The sequence below is a fragment of the Polistes dominula genome, unplaced genomic scaffold, assembly GCF_049000335.1.
Source record: "Polistes dominula isolate Pdom_NZ unplaced genomic scaffold, Pdom_raw_medaka contig_79, whole genome shotgun sequence".
Lineage (NCBI taxonomy): Eukaryota > Metazoa > Arthropoda > Insecta > Hymenoptera > Vespidae > Polistes > Polistes dominula.
The window spans coordinates 2,784,536-2,801,757 of record NW_028300916.1 but is presented as its reverse complement, the minus strand read 5'-3'; the positions used below and the strand labels follow the sequence as shown (position 1 = coordinate 2,801,757).

The following is a 17,222-nucleotide window of genomic DNA, read 5'->3' as shown; positions in this document are numbered from 1 at the left end:
TTGTTTCATATTTCAAGGTGGTAATACAAGTAAACGAGCTCTTACCCTTTTTGTTAGCTGCGTGTCCATCATGAAGTTGTGAACGTGCTTCTCCGCCCTTGTAAGTTCCAGTTTCCTGGAAACAACAGCGACGAGCAAAGCCGTACAACCTGCTCCCTGAAAAACAAAGTAAGAAAGATTTACTTTTTTAAAAATATTTTTTTCTTTTCTTAACAAATAAAATAGAAAAACAAAAAAACAAGAAAAGAAACGAATGATAAATTTTGTATCAATTCCATTCAATGGTAAAAAATATGAGAGTTTATAAATTGAAGGTATAGGCAAGACGTATGATTATTATCTAATCGATAATACTACATTATTCTATCTTTTATTCTTTCGATTTTACTTTAGTGCATACGTAAGCAAATCTTTAGATTAAGTTCTTAAACGATTCGATCTATAAGACGAAGAAAAGTGGAAACGGTAAATTGATCGACACATGAATTAATGCATCCCATTTATATATGAGAATAAATGATTCTAAATCATAAAAATGTAACTTTTTAAGATCAATACTTTTCTATCAAGTCTTGTAATAAATCAAAACGTTATATTTGTATTAATGTCGACAAAGGTGTGGAAGGTAAGCCATCAAAATGATTTAACTGTAAGTTACAATTTGAAATGAAACGATTTGTATCTTTCTTCAGTTTTCATTTTGAATTATTCGTGTGATCTATAATGATCTAGTCACTTTTAATGACTTTAAATCATTTTGATCTCCACGCTCTCATATATATATATATATATATAGTATGCATTCATCTAATTGAACTTTAACGGAAAATTAGCTTCTTGCAACGTAATGCTTCTGACTAAATTGTTTAATGCTTCTTCGTGGTGTTGCCTTGAAAATTTGTGCCACTGAATTAGCAGTTGGAACATGGTAGAACAATAACGATAAGTAACTGGTATATTCTCTCTTAGCTAGGAAGATTAGACTCGGCATGAGTACAGTTTGTTATGGCCCGGCTGGTTGCACCTTTAAAACGTTTTCCCCGACTCTACTTGACTCTACCACTGCTGTTACTATCGTAAACCCTCTTTTCGATATATCTAAGAACGTCTAGGATTGCTGTTCTCGTGCCAGCAAAATCCTATGCTTGAGATATAAACTACATCCAAAGTTATTGTAATTTTACAATTAAAACCACCTTTTATTATTTGTGATATACATATATATATATATTATATATTATTTATAAAATATTATATATATTATTATATATTAGATATTATATATTGGGTTGGCAACTAAGTAATTGCGGATTTCACGGATTTTCACATAATTATATTATATTATAATTATAAATATATAATAATAATAATAATAATAATAATAAATATAAATAAATATAATATAATATATTATAATTATAATTATAAGTGATATTATATTATAATTATATATAATAAAATATATAAAAATTCACAGGGGTTTCCAATGAACTTCGAAACTACTGAAACGATATTAAGGAATTATTTTTTATTTTGTGTGAATTTTTTTTATCTGCAATTTCTTTTTTTATCCCTACAAGAAACAAAGTTATAATCTGATTCAATTACACCCAGTATAAATGACAATTGTTTCTTTTTTTTCTTTTATAGATATGTCATAAATAATAGAAGAGAACTACTTGAGGGTTAGATTTATTAATTCATTTCACATTTATCATTTGAATTTACTTTGAAACAGTAATAACGTAATAAGTTAGAGTTCAGTTAATCAATGAAATATTGCAATTGAAATCGTTAATCTTGAATTGAATTAATTAGTGCCACATGCACCAGTTCAGATATACATATAGTTAATCTATATCTATTTTTCATTTTCCTAGGGTATCGATAATGCATCACGATGAAGATTAATGAACGGTAAAACGGAATTCACGATGTCGTCATTGAAGCCTATTAGATATCCTTCTAAAGAGATCAAATGGATCATGGTAAACGACTTGGAAACGAAAATTCGTATCTGGCCTCCGGCTTGTATCAATCAATCATGTCCTCACCAAGCTGTTTATTTATTTTGACGATTATACAGGGAAGTGGTGTATCTCTTCCTCTATTTCACGATATCATTATTTGTTTTATTTTTTTTTATTTTATTTTTTTTTTTCAAAGAGTATATATGTTCAAACGTATATGAATTTCTGTTTCATGTTATTTCGTTTAAAAATATCACGAAATTGAAAAAGAAAATGAAAAGAATTAATTTCAACTCGATTTCAAACGAATCTATAATTATATTTGTTATTATATTCTAATGCTATTAATAATAATATAAATAATATAATATATTTATGCTATAAAAATTATTATAATAAATATTATTAAAAATTTATTATGCGATTAAAAATAAAAATAAAAATTAATCTTCATATAAACTACAAAGAGTATTCTATTATTTTACAATAGAATGATAGTATTAATTAGTATAAATTATATTCTATAAATTATTATTCTTTTTAATTAAATGTAATAATATTATTGAATATTTATTAATACTATAGAAAATAAAAATTAATCTTCACATAAACTACAAAGAGTATTCTATTATTTTACAATAGAATAATAGTATTAATAATATTAATAATGAAATTAATATGATATTTCAATATTAATAAGTATCACACTGTGAATAACAAAAATCTTTTTCTACAAGTATTATTAATTTAAAATTCAAATTAGAATAAATGACTTTATTTTAACAATTATTTCATTATAACTAAACAATTATTTTCAAAGACAAGATTATAATAATATTATGCATAGCTTCAAAGACTAAACATCGACTTTAATTAAGTTTTGCAACGCTTTACCATCGATTTTACTTTCATAAATGCATATGCATAGCTTGCATTTTAATTTTTATTAAAAAAAAAAAAAAAAAAAACCTGCGGAATAATTTATTAGAAAAATATCAAATTAAATTATCACGTTCTTTTGGAAAAAAAAATTTCAAATTAGATGATTGCGTTATGATTAGGAATCGTTTGAATGAGATTAAAATAAAAATAAAAAAATACAAAAAAATATGGTCAATCGAATTAAAGATAAAATCTTACCATCATTCCGGTGGAAACCGCTATACCTCGACCGCAATACGTGTTCGGTACGATGTCACCGAAACCAACGCTGAGAAACGTGATGGCGATCAACCACATGGCATTAAGAAGATTCGCATGTTCTTCGTCGTGGAACCTACATTGGCAAATATTGAAACGTGATATTATTGCCAATACAATAGATCATTCTCATAAATAAAACGAATTATATTATTATATTCTTCAATTCATTTCAATTTGTCGCATTATGTATGATAAGGTATATATTAAATTAAAGAAAAAAAAATTGACATAAATATTGTACTTGCTCAATTTTCAAATATATGTATAATTAATTATTTATGAAAAGAATATTTCTCTCAGCAACCTTGAGTTAAATATATATATATATATATATATTTTTATTATATTTTTCTTATGATTTTCAAATTATATTTTTCTAAAGTAAAATTTTCTTAAATTCTACTTTATGAATTAACTTATGAATAATATAATTATTATTTTTCAAATATTATATATTTAATATTTAACTATAATATTTAACTATAATATTTAGCTATAATATTTAACTATAATATTTAATATAATATTTAATATTTATACTTATGAATAATATAATAATTATTTTTATAATTATATATAATATTTTATTAATATATATAATATATATATAAAATATATTTATAAATAATTTTATATAATATTTCATATATATATATATATATATATATATATATATATATATATATATATTTATATATAATATTTACCTCTCTATAATATTTAATATAATATTTATATAAAGTAATATTTAATATAATAGCTTTTATATCATTTTCCATGATTTTTTATCTACCAACTAGCTAGGTCAAACTTGCTATGTTATGTTAATGAGAATTTCGTTTAAATCTTCTTTTTATCGTTGATTTTAATTTGAATAAGTTACAAAAAGTTGAATAACAAATTAGATTATTCGTGAACATATACATAGGTGTAATATTCATTGATAGAAAGAATTTTCAAAAGAAATGTGATGACTTTACTTACTCTATTAATATAAAATGAATGTTTCTGTAAATAGAAAGGGAAAAAGTTTCTTTTGGGTTTCTTCAAACCATATAATAATAATAAATGACATTAACATTCTGCTAAGGTAGCAATTCCTATCAACTCTTGGACCCCCATCAGATCAACGTTGCTCGACATATTTCGATTCTACGAATCTTGAATGGAATCGAATCCGCGTATTCTAATCCGAGAATCGTGTTAGACATGTAAATCGTAAATAGAAGGGAAAGGGCTCCTTCAGATAAGCTGTGCCCGATACGATCGATAAAGTTTCTTTGCTTCGTGTGTCTCTATGCACATATATGTGGGTGTTTCTTAGTAACATCGCATTTCCACAAAATGTCAGGTTAAACAATATATAAGAAAACTATATATATATATATATATATATATATATATATATATATATATAGTTTTATTATAATTAAATATTATATTAAATATTACAGTTAAATATTATATATATATATAACATAGGATTATACACTATTTATATATAGGTTTTAAAAATTATATATATATTATATATTATATATTATATAAATATTATATAATTTTATATATTTTTTATTATATTATTTTATTTTTTATTTAAATATAATATTATATAATAATATAAATTGTAATTTATATTTTTAATAATATTAATAATATTATATATATTATATTAATATTATATTATATTATATAATATATAAATATTATATATATTATAGTATATATTATATAATTAAATATTCTATAAACATATTTTGTTATTTAAACGATAGATTGAAATTCGTGAAAATTATTAACATTATATATTTACCAAATAATAATAAACTTACAATTAAATATTTTATTTTCTAATGTTATATATTATGTAAAAAACTTGACGTGTATGTCACTATTAAAATGTTTTATGTTAAATCTTTGTAAAAGGATCTCCCGTTCGAAATACGATCTAAACGTAAAGGTGCACATTTTCTTCAAAAAAAAAAAAAAAGAAGGTAAAATAACGAAGAAAGCTAAAGTTCTCCAGAGACACGTTTTCCCAAAAGTTTCTTGAAAAGTAACAATGAAAACTTTTGTATACCTACATCTGCGTTCAGCTTCTCTCGTTCTACAAGCAAGACCAATTCTCAAGGGGTTGGCAAGGATATCCAAAAGTGAAGAAGAGGGTGGAGGAACTTGTTTCTGTTCGGTCTTGCATACCTTGCCATATCTCACTCGACCATTAAACTTTATTAGCTGATTTGCCTAAATGCTCTTTTTGTACTATCAAAACCAAAAATTGAATAAACTAAAAAAGAAAAAAAAACAAACAAACAAACAACCTAATTTTGTATCTATCAAAAGGTATTTTAATTCGATTAATTAAAAATATCTCTTTTGTTTTTTTCTATGAAAAAGAATAAATTGATCTTAAACGAAACACTCTGGGGTAATTCCTATTTACTTCTGTTAATCGAATGACCTTCGATAGGAGGAGAAAATATCGAAATCGATATAACGTGGTTATCGATTTTGCTCCAATTGATTTCATTAAATTTTAAAACGTGATGTTAAATTCTCTTAGAATTCAATCGTATTTTCGTGCATGAGATAAACACGAAGCAAACATTGTGTGTGTGTCTGTGTGTGTGTGTGTGTGTGTATAATATGAGTACTGGTATTCCTATTGATTTGAAATTATATAAAATTCTGTATTTATAGGATTCAATTAAGATTAGGAAGTTTAAGATTAGTTTTCACAGTTTAACAAGGAATTGACAGTAAAATGTGGAAGATTAATGAAGTAGAAGAATTTATGTTTGCAAGAAATTCGAATCCTTTGTTAGAAAGAAATGGCATATCGGTCAGGGACGTGTCTAGCGTATTACGAGACATCGTTTTCCTGATTTCATTAGGGTGAATATCGAATTAGGTTGAGGAATGATGTACCGAATATGTAGATACACTTTTTGCATCTTTTTTTTTTTTTTAAACTTTTTTTTTTTTAATATATGTGAGGTGAATTTTTGTTATCCTCTGATGATCGTTCACGGAGAAGATTTATCAGAAATTTCTAAGTAGTTACGTAGCAACTATAAATATTCCAAATGGGTGATAAATATTTCAGTTTAAAGGAAAAAAGGCGGAAGAAGTTTCGTCCATTAAGTAGGCCAAAGAAAGAAAAGGAAAGGAATAAACGAAGGAGAATAAGAAGAGAAGAGGAAAAAAGGGATATAAAATGGGAAAAGGATGAGAAAAGGGAAAATAAGGGAAATATAAAAACAAAAAAAAAAACAAAAGGAAACGAGAAAAAAAGATAGTAAGAATAAAAGAAAGAAAGAGGAACAGGCCGGAAGGTTTTATCGAACTGGTAGAAAACGTCATTTGGAAAAAGGGGTAGTTAGAAAAGGAGAAAAACATTTTTGCTTATACATGCGAGTCAAATCTTAAAGTTATAGTAAGGGGGGAGGGGAGGACTAGTTTCCGGAATTGTTAAACTAACCAAATGGAAATAATTTATTTACTGGAAATAAATCGAATAAATTGAAATAATTTATTTTTCTTCTGCAACAATTATTGATAATTGGAAAAATAAAAAGGGAAAATCAAAAAAGAAAGTGAATAAAAATTGGTCATACCGTTTTGGTATCTTATTTTATTTTATTTTTTTTTTTTTAAGATTTAAATCGAATAAAAATTGAAATAATTTATTTTTCTTTTACAACGATTATTTTTAATTGAAAAAATAAAGAAGGAAAGTAATAAAAGAAAGTGAATACAAATTGGTCATATCGTTTTGGTATCTTATTTTATTTTATTTTTTTAAGATTTAAATCGAATAAATATTGAAATAATTTATTTTTCTTTTACAACGATTATTGTTAATTGAAAAAATAAAGAACAAAAATAAAAAAAGAAAATGAATAAAAATTGATCGTATTATTTTAGAATCTTATTTTATTTTTTTTTTTTTAAGATTTCAATCGAATAAAAATTGAAATAATTTATTTATTTATTTTTTTTTTGTTTTCATTTTCAATTATCACCGATCGTAAAAGAAAACAGTAATAAAAGCACGTAATGAAATGGTTTTAATTTATTTTGATTAAAAATGTATGACATTTATAAGATCGATTATTTCTTTACCTTCGAACGACTCTGCCATTTACGTAAGAATTTAATTACGCCGATTGGAATCTCTCAAGAGAGATTCGCTATTGATACCGAACGATCATTTTAACGGTACAATGTCGAAATTTCCGATTTAATTCCCCGTTATCGGTAGACTAAGTAAGACGAAGAACTTTTACTGAGCGACCCTTCACGAATTAATACCTCGTAAAGACGATTTCGTGTCTTTTACGTATTTTTTCTCTCTTATGGCCAAACGATTCCTTTTCGTGTTTACTTATTTCAATTCGTAAAAAAAAAAAAAAAAAAATAAATAAATAAAAAAGGGAACAAAAGTATTTTACTTTTACTTATATTCCTAGGCACGAAATCAAAATTATCCAACGGAATACCGTAATTTCAACGTCTACGATTTTATAATCTTCGTGCTTAGAAGTACTTTAAGTACTTACTTAAGATATATACATGTATATTCTGAAAAATAAAAAAAAAATAAATGAAAAGAAAAAGTATTCTCTAGACAGATTGATAGATTATAATTTATGATACATACCCACGTGTATCCTATTAAATGAGACCTTAATCTTAAATCAACCTCAATATCAAATGTCGAGTTTATAACAGAAAATGGTGAATATTCTGAATAAAATATATATATATATATATATATATATATATATATATATATATATATATATATATTTCTCTTGCTGTATAATTTATATAATTATGCCAAATTATACAGAAATCTACTAATTTTGCAAATTAAGATATAATTCATTAAACATAATCTAAAACAACGTTCACATTATATTAAGTGCAATGTGATTAATTCTATGCTTTGATATTAAATTCATTGTATTAATATTGCAGTTCGTTTTATGTCAAATTATATTATTTGATAATTATCTAAAAGATGGATCAAAGTAATTTTACAATAATGCAAACCATTTCGAGTAATAGCAGTATGTAAATAAATATTAAATTTCTTAAAATAAAAATATTGAATGTTAATTATTTAAAATTCATTATACAATTAAAAATCACAGTTATATTATCTTTATATACATTGTTGGTATATTATTTAATTATTATTTAGAGATTGTTAAGTCTCTAGGTACTGTAAATTTTTAATAGATGGAACTGTATTACAATTCAATTATTTCACGTTATTTTTTTTCAGATTTACATATGGCATAACTAACCTTACTTTTTCTATTTTTTTCCTGTATTATTATTTTATGTGTTGTTATAATTTACTAAATAGTTTAGAAATTATATTAAATCAACATTTTATAACAAATGCATCCTTAGTATTCATCAAAATTATAATTAAAAATAATACAAAAATGTATTAATTATTCGTACAATTTAGCCTAATTATTTTACTACTCTGATAATAATTATTTGTATAATTTTCAAAAAAATATAGGAAACACACAGAAATGAGATTTACCTTTCGCATTGTCGTAACGTCCACGATGCAATGATCCATAATGAGACCATGAAGACCAATAAGACGGTACCCGGGCAAATGGTCATAAGGGTCTTCAATACGAAACGTGTGTTGAAGTTAATACGATTCAAGGCCCCAATGCTGCGAGATGATGCATCGGTGAAAAGCTTCGAATGTAGTAACATCACTCGACAGATGAGGTAGAGTCTAAGGAACATCGGTAGCGAAAGGGTTACGTCATATGGCACCCATTTGGAACCTATATCACCACCCTTATTCGCCAACTTGGTCGTCCATAGGAAATAATACTCCCCGGGTATCGGATGGATCGCACAGATCAACAATTCCAACGAAATTTGGGATATCCTTTGCCAGGTCATCGCGATCCTCCAATCGTCAGCGCAGTTATCGATCATGAACAACTGCCATTAACATGAAACAAAAAAAACCAGAGAAAGCAAATATTACGTGAGGATCTGACATATCAGCGATATTAAGTTTGATCGATGTGTGTTTTATCTATCTATCTATCTATCTATCTATCTATCTATCTATGGCATCCTATTATCTATCACGATACTATAATGTTTTTAGTTATTATGTTTTTTTAATAACTTTCTGTTTTTTTTTCTTTTTTTAGAGATCATCATCATCATCATCAAAATAAAAAAAAGAAGATTTATACAACTTGGTATGTTTCTTTCTTTTTCAAATAATTTCAGTTTTATTTTTAAATATTTTCTTTTAGACAATCAATCATTTTCAAACTAACGTAAGTGATTTATTAACTATGTTTTTAATCATTTTCTTTTTTCAGAGATCATCAAAATAAAAAAAAAAGAAGATTTATACAACTCTTGACATATGTTTCTTCCTTTTGTTTTTTCTTTTTAAAATAATTTCAGGTTTTTATAAATGTATTTTTTTTTTTTTTTGTAGACAATCAATCATTTAGACATCAACTAAGTGATCGGTATTTATTGTTAAATATCGTGAAATTAATCTAACGTTTCGGTTAAAAATTGACACAGTTTTTCTTTTTTTTATTTTCTTTTGATATAACAATGAGATTTATCAAAATTTGTTATTTTATTTATACATTTGTTCAATCTGTTTCAAAAATAAATGATCAATATATTATATAGTTAAATATCGAGTACGTTGCATTGATATTTAATCCTATAATGCAATTCTGATACCTTTTATAAATACTGACCATTTATTTAAAGTATTGATAAATTTTGTTTTCATTTTATTTTATTTAACCAAATAATTTGTATTATAATAATCGTTGTTTCTTTTATAAAATAACGATACAAAAATGGTAGTATTTTAAAATACTAATCGTATATATTTAATTACTCCAGTTATAACTTGTATTGACATTTTAATATGCATTTTAAAAATTTCGATTCTTTTTTTTTTTTTTTTTTTTAAGTAATATAAATAATAATTCGATTCTAAATATCATTCAAATAATTTAGTGATATTTCATAGCACGTATTATAAATTTGTTCTCATTCGTTCTAAATATGATTCAAATAATTTAATGATATTTTTCATAGCACGTATTAGAAATTGTTCTCATTCGTCGGTCTAAAAATATTTTTGGTTTCCATTTTTTTTTGTCTTTTTTCCTATACTTTGTTTTTTTTTCTTTTTCCATTTTTATATTTATTCTCTCGAATATTGTTCACACACGAACGAATAAACGATACCATAATATACGTACTGCAAAACTCGCTTATATTCGATGAGATAAAATTGTGTGGTGTGTTCGTTCGTGCTCACGCGATTTAATATATCCGTGTTGGTCCGTCGATATTTGTCCGCAGAAAATGCCGCATCACGAAGAAGAAGAAGAAGAAGAAGAGTGTGACGACGATCATCTCTTGTGCCAACTAACTTGGTGCATCACCCCCCCCCCCATTTTTTTTCTTTATCTCGAGCGAGAAATTGATGATAAGTATACGTGTAAATATTATCGAGTGCATAAAAAAGGTGAAAATTTTATTCTAAACTTTCATTTCTTTTTTTCTTTTTTCCTTTTTTTTATTAAATCATTTTCTTCTTTCCTCGTTCGATATCCTTTTTATTTGCTATTTTATTTATATATAATATAATAAATTATCTGTAGTGATATAATTATTTATTACGCAACAAGACTGATTGTAAAACAGAAATCAATTTAATGATGTATTTTTTGCATACAAATTAATTTCATAAATTAAATTTATAATTAATATGCAAATTGTTACATAATTAATTATATAAATTCTTTCTTAATTATAAAATTAATTATCAAATTAATTTGCATAATTATTTTATATTAATTATTGGCGCGTATATTATAATTATAGTTTCAAGGATAGTAATTACGTTTTTCTTTTTCTTTTTGTTTATGATTAATTAAAAGAAGAATTTTGTTCATGTTTAGTATTCAAGGTGTTTTAAACAAATTGAATTTGATTAATTCATCTTCACAATTATTTCTACTGTTGTTATGCGAGAATTAGCATCAAGCAATGATTTTATTTTATTGTTATTTTCATTAGTACATTTTTAAAATTGATATTATAAAAATAAATTTTTTTTTTGACACTGACATTTATTTAACATATTCTTTTCGTAAACGTCACATAATTTTGTTTTTCCTTACGTTGAATTATTACCCTTACAGTAATAACAAACCACAATATGACAAAAATGCTGACATTGTTTTATCTATTTCTGATGTGACTTTAAAAAAATCTACTCGAACGAAATACAAGAAGGTTCTAAATCATGTCTGAAGGTTCTATTGCTAGAATTTCAAATGATTTTTAGATGTAGAATAAGATTAGATATCGGTAAACGTGATTTATGAAATTTCCTTTCTAAAAATGATGTGTTCTTTTTGAATAGTCTAATATATTCACATATTATATAATATATATATATTATTATTAACTTCTTAGGCACTACACACCATTATAGTGGCTTTTGCGGATGCTAACTTCCAGTACGAGGCGCAACTATAGTAGCTTTTGCTACAACTTCTCGCAGATATAACATCTTTTATAAAATATATTATACCTAATTGTATTATTAATTATTAAAGTAAATAGTTAAAGTTAAAGTATATGCAAATAAAGTTATTATACATAAATATGTCATATCTATAACATATTTTAAAATATATGTATATAACATCTTTTATAAAATATATTATACCTAATTGTATTATTAATTATTAAAGTAAATTGTTAAAATTAAAATATATACAAATAAAGTTATTATACATAAATATGTTATATACATACATACATTTATTAATATACATATTAATGTATATTAATAAATAAATAGTTATTACACATATTATATATATATATATTACATAAAGTTAAAATATTTGTAAGAAAAATTATAATTTATATAAATATATGTAAATGTTTATATAACATATACACATATACACGTAAAAAGACAAAATGTTAATGCTATTAACCATTTCATTTATCATGATACTCGATAACGATCAGTATGATGTTCAAGCAAGAAATCAGAACTGACTTAACGATGATGTTTTTCCAAATGCTTTTTGTGAAATGGATTCCTGGGCTCATCTACCAGGAACCATTTCTAGCATAACACAATGCTTACGAATACTTTTCGTGATTCTTGAAATATGCGTTTTCTCGTCTTTTGCATATGATTATCATAATACACCGTGGATGCTTCATTTTTCGTAAAGTTGCATGGCAAGCATAGATAAGTACCAATATTTATACGTTCACGCATATGCATATACAACACATATATAGACACACCTTCTCTATTTTTCTATCTCTTTTATCTTTTATCTTTTTTCTTTTATGTTATTTTTTTCTACTGCATTTCTTCTTTTCCGACATTTCTCCAGAAATTTTCGCGAATAGGTATGTATACATATATATATATATATATATATATGTATATGAGTGGAAAGAAGAAATGATAAAGTAAAAGATAGGTAAAAAAAAAGAAAAAATAAGAAAGAATGAAATACAGAACGAAAAAGATTGGTCGAAAATGTTGTACTGATATTTAATGTGAAAACCTTGATGGATTTATCGTACAATTTCTACCCAAGAATTTCTTTTTTTTTTCTACTTAGCATATACGTACAATAATTTTCTATAAAATCGCAAAAAGGTAGATCATCTTGTGTTTCCATGGTGTGTGATTCCTTTTTTAATTGGACAAAAATTTAAAAATGTTTTTACACTGTTACCTTTTGTTCACTATCCTTTTCTTTGAAAAAAGAGTTTTCAAAGAGTTACTCCCGATTATGAATAAATAAAAAAGAGGAAGTGAAATAGAAAATGAGAGAGAGAGAGAGAGAGAAAGAGAAAGAGAGAGAAATAATACGAAATAAAAGGGAAGTGATGGATCAAAGTTTATTGCACTACGGTAAGAGTTCCGTCATCACAAAGGTAAAGTAAACACGTTTCAAGATCTGAAGAGGAGAGTGAGAGAAAGAGAGAGAGAGACAGAGAGAGAGAGAGAGAGAGAGAGAGAGAGAGAGAGAAATGGCTAATACAAAGCAATTGGATGCTGAGGAATTTCCGACGTAACAGTCAAAGGATTGAACCATTCGAAATTGAAGGGGATGGACATACTCAAGAATCATAGTAAAGTTAGTAAAATTAACTAAAATGAGTAAAACTTTCTTTTCAAATATTCTTGAAAGTAAGACAAGTTTCAATTACTTATCAAAGAGATTGAAACTCTTTAAAATTTATGGAAATTTTCAATATTTCAAGATTTACATGGTCAATTTCACGAATTAACGGTTCTCACGAAATAACTTCTTAACATTAGTGCTCATAATTATAAAAGTGGTTTAACATAAGTCATCTTGTTTCGAGATACATTTAAACATTAAATTGAATTTTTTCATAATTCAATTAGTTGTTTTTTGCATCCACAAAATAAAAATATATAAAAACTTTGTATCATTGGAAAGTTGGACAAGTAAAACAATCAGAACATATTGTTTTAATCCTGTTAAATCTTTCGTCCTTTTATAAGAACTTCTTCAGCAACTATTAAATACAAAATTGCATAACCTTAAAAATACATAGTTCTTCGAAACGCTAAATATATAATAATATTTTTTTATTTATACTTAGATCATCAATTTTTCGGGATATAAATTATATATATTTTCTTTTTTATAACACATAAACTAGACCTAACACCAATAAATCGTGATAATTTAAAAAAATTCGTTTTTGTAACGTTATACAATTAAATAAAATAAAATAATTATAAAGTAATTAATATTATTCTATATAATATTAAAATAACAAGCATTATCTAATAAATCATTTTTACAATATCGTGAAAATTATAATACATTCGAAATTTATTTTGTTTTAAAATAATGCAATGTGAGATAACCTAAAAAATAATTTGTACTTTTTCAAAATTTTCATTTAGAATTACTTACATTAATTATGGGAACATATACAATATATTGATGCAAATACATATTAGAAATGGAATAATAATTAAGAACTTGAAAACGTTGAGTTGGTTGAAAATCTCTTGGGGGGAAGGGAGGGAGGGAGGGGGGATAACAATTTTCGAGTTTTCTCATTAAATACGGTTGTGAATATCAAGTCGGGTGAGCTCCTTTGTCTACGTGAAATGTTAACTCATACGATATTAAAACGTGTGCTTTCTCTTTTTATCTTTCCCTCTTTCTATTCGTATTACAACTTAATCGCAAATGTCTCATCCCCCGGAATATGTACAAGGAATATTGCTATGCAATAGGAATAAGGGGCCAGTTTTAAGGGATATCCAGTTTAAACTGTGAACACGTAACAGTGGTGTTGTATTTGTAACTATAGTTATAGGTAGTAGTGATAGTGGTTATATTAACTATAGTAGTATTGGTAATAACAGTTCACCGTACGTCGCAGCAGAAATCCAGTGCTTTTAATTAGAAGCGAAATAGAACCCCGTTTATTTCAAGGGAGAGAATAAGAGAGAGAGAGAGAGAGAGAGAGAGAGAGAGAGAGAGAGAGAGAGTGAGACAAGCCGATAAAAAGAAAGAGAGACAGAGAATTAGTGGCTTGTAGAGAATACAGAGAGAGAGAGAGAGAGACAGAGAGAAAGAGAGAAGTAGTTCCACATGCAGGTTCTATAACGACCTATCGTAAAATCTTTACAATGACCTATACTAGGGGGGCATATGCTATACCATTGTCAGGTAACACATAACAAATATGTCATATAGTAAATTTTATGACATATAATTCGTTACGGAGGTAACGTGTCACTGCAATATCGGTGATAGTATCATTCGATTTCTTCTTTATTGCTAGACGCATTGTTTAGTTTGGTTCAATCTTCTTTTTCTTTCTCTCTTTCTCTTTCTTTCAATTTATTCTCTTTTTCATAAACAATATCTTTTTATATCTGTGTATTCGAAATTTCTTCTATTAACACCTTTAACGATCGTATCATTATTTTTGATTTATTACTTAGAAAATGGGAACGGAAAATATGATGACTTCGTGATAAAAACAAATACCGTGATCAATTTAACGATAGATAGAATTAATGCGTAAAGAGAGAGAGAGAGAGAGAGAGAGAGAGAGAGAGAAAAGAGAGAGAGAGAGAAAAAGTATAATATAAAAATTTGTCGTCAATTTGTTGATAAGGTATTAAATATAAGGTGTTAAATTTGCTCGACATATTTTTTTTAGTCGTTTGAAATATTTCTAAGTTTGTCATTTTATAAGATTTTATACAATTAATATTAATGTTTTGTTTTATTGATACGATATTTGATTAATTCGTAAATGAAATCAAATTATACTGTATTATTGTATATTTATACTGTATATATTATATTGTAAATTATACTGTATTATTGTATGTAATATTATATTTAATAAAATGATATATAACGTGGAACACGATTACGATTAAGTATTCTCGCTGTTAGGATTCGAGTTCAACTAACGTGAGAAACATAAACATTGAAAGGTGAAACGTAGATATTGAAAACGACCGACCTTGTGTTGTTGTCACGATCACGACTGATCTAATCATTGATAGAATAGACGTAGAAATATTATCTTATAATAATAGTAGGAGCACAGTTTTTATTCATTTGTTTTTTTTAATTAATTCTTAATTATTAACATTATTAAAAGGTAAGATGACTGCTTCATGTTTTACAAATTTTCTAATATTATTCATTTCATTATACGATCATTCTAATTAAATATTCTTATAAAAATTAACTAAAATTAAGTATTTTCGTTAATTGCAAATAGATTTATATTAACTACGTTAAAAAAGAAAAAGAGACAAAATATCGTTTAACAATCCAATTTGTTGAAATTAAATTCATCCAGAACAATTGTATCATTAAAAATATAAATGTATAAAATATACAAATTTTATTCGCGTAGCTGAAATTACTTACCATCGAACAATTTCTTTTTCTTTTTTCTTTTTATATTTTTTTTTCTTTCGAAATTAGACTTATACGTACCAAGTACTTTAAATAAAAAAAAAAAAAGAAAAAAAAAGAAATAAAAGAAAGAAATTATCTCATTTATTCTCGAACGATAAAATTTCCATGTATCTCTCTTTCTGTACCAGATATGTAAATGCGTAAATAAATAGACAATTTCGTTTCTTATCTTAATAAGGTATCTTAACGATTATCTAAAATACATCTTACCTTTTTAACATTTTTAACATTTTCTTTGTAATTTATTCTTTTGGCCCGTATAATCAATGTAAATTACACAAAGATAAGATGATATTTTAACTGAGAATAAAGATAATCGTCGTCGTCTTAGTCGTCTTAGTCATCTTAGTCGTCCTTTCGTAACTAACAAGTGTAAATAAAATTCGTAACGTGTTATTCGAACGTATCCCCTCGAGATTGAAGAGAAAAAGAGAAAAAAAAGGGAACAAACCAAAAAAAAAAAAATAAGGGAAAGTATATTCCCACGAGGATGATTTTAAACTTCGCGCTATACTCACTTGATTTGTTGCGATGTCCGTAATCCTTCCCTACATTTCCCTTACACCCCCATCCAACCCACCCCCTACATCTCTTCCCATTCCCCTGTATCTTGTGCAAACGTTAAACGTGGGTGTAACCCTCCGAAACCAAATTATTCTAATAAAGTATTACCCCACGATTTTTTTTTTCTGGTTCTTGACGGTGTAGAGTAAAGTGTTCGTTCATTTGATGAAAACATTTGAGCATCGTGAAATTTTTATTTCATCGAATTAAGTCAAGTAGTTAACGTTTCTTTAAAAAAAAAAAAAAATACAGTTCTTACTATTATTCTAATTGAGAAATTTGTCTCTCTTGCGAATATTTACTTCAAAAAAATTTTCAAATAATTAAATTAAATTAATAATTAAAGTAAATTAAACATAATTTATTTATTTTTGTAATGAGTCGACAAATTTATTAG

The 17,222-nt window shown here is 25.5% G+C and overlaps 1 protein-coding gene across 2 annotated transcripts in view; it reads right to left on the bottom strand.

The window, feature by feature from the left end:
- SK (small conductance calcium-activated potassium channel) overlaps positions 1-17,222 on the bottom strand; it is a 207,627-nt gene that overhangs the window by 15,039 nt on the left and 175,366 nt on the right. For both annotated transcript variants that reach the window (XM_089170796.1, XM_089170797.1), the window contains 3 exons: positions 8,740-9,161; positions 3,111-3,246; positions 46-156 (listed from right to left, as the gene is read on the bottom strand). In XM_089170796.1, coding sequence (XP_089026922.1) covers positions 46-156; positions 3,111-3,246; positions 8,740-9,161 — 669 coding nt within the window. The remainder of the gene's footprint in view (positions 1-45; positions 157-3,110; positions 3,247-8,739; positions 9,162-17,222) is intronic.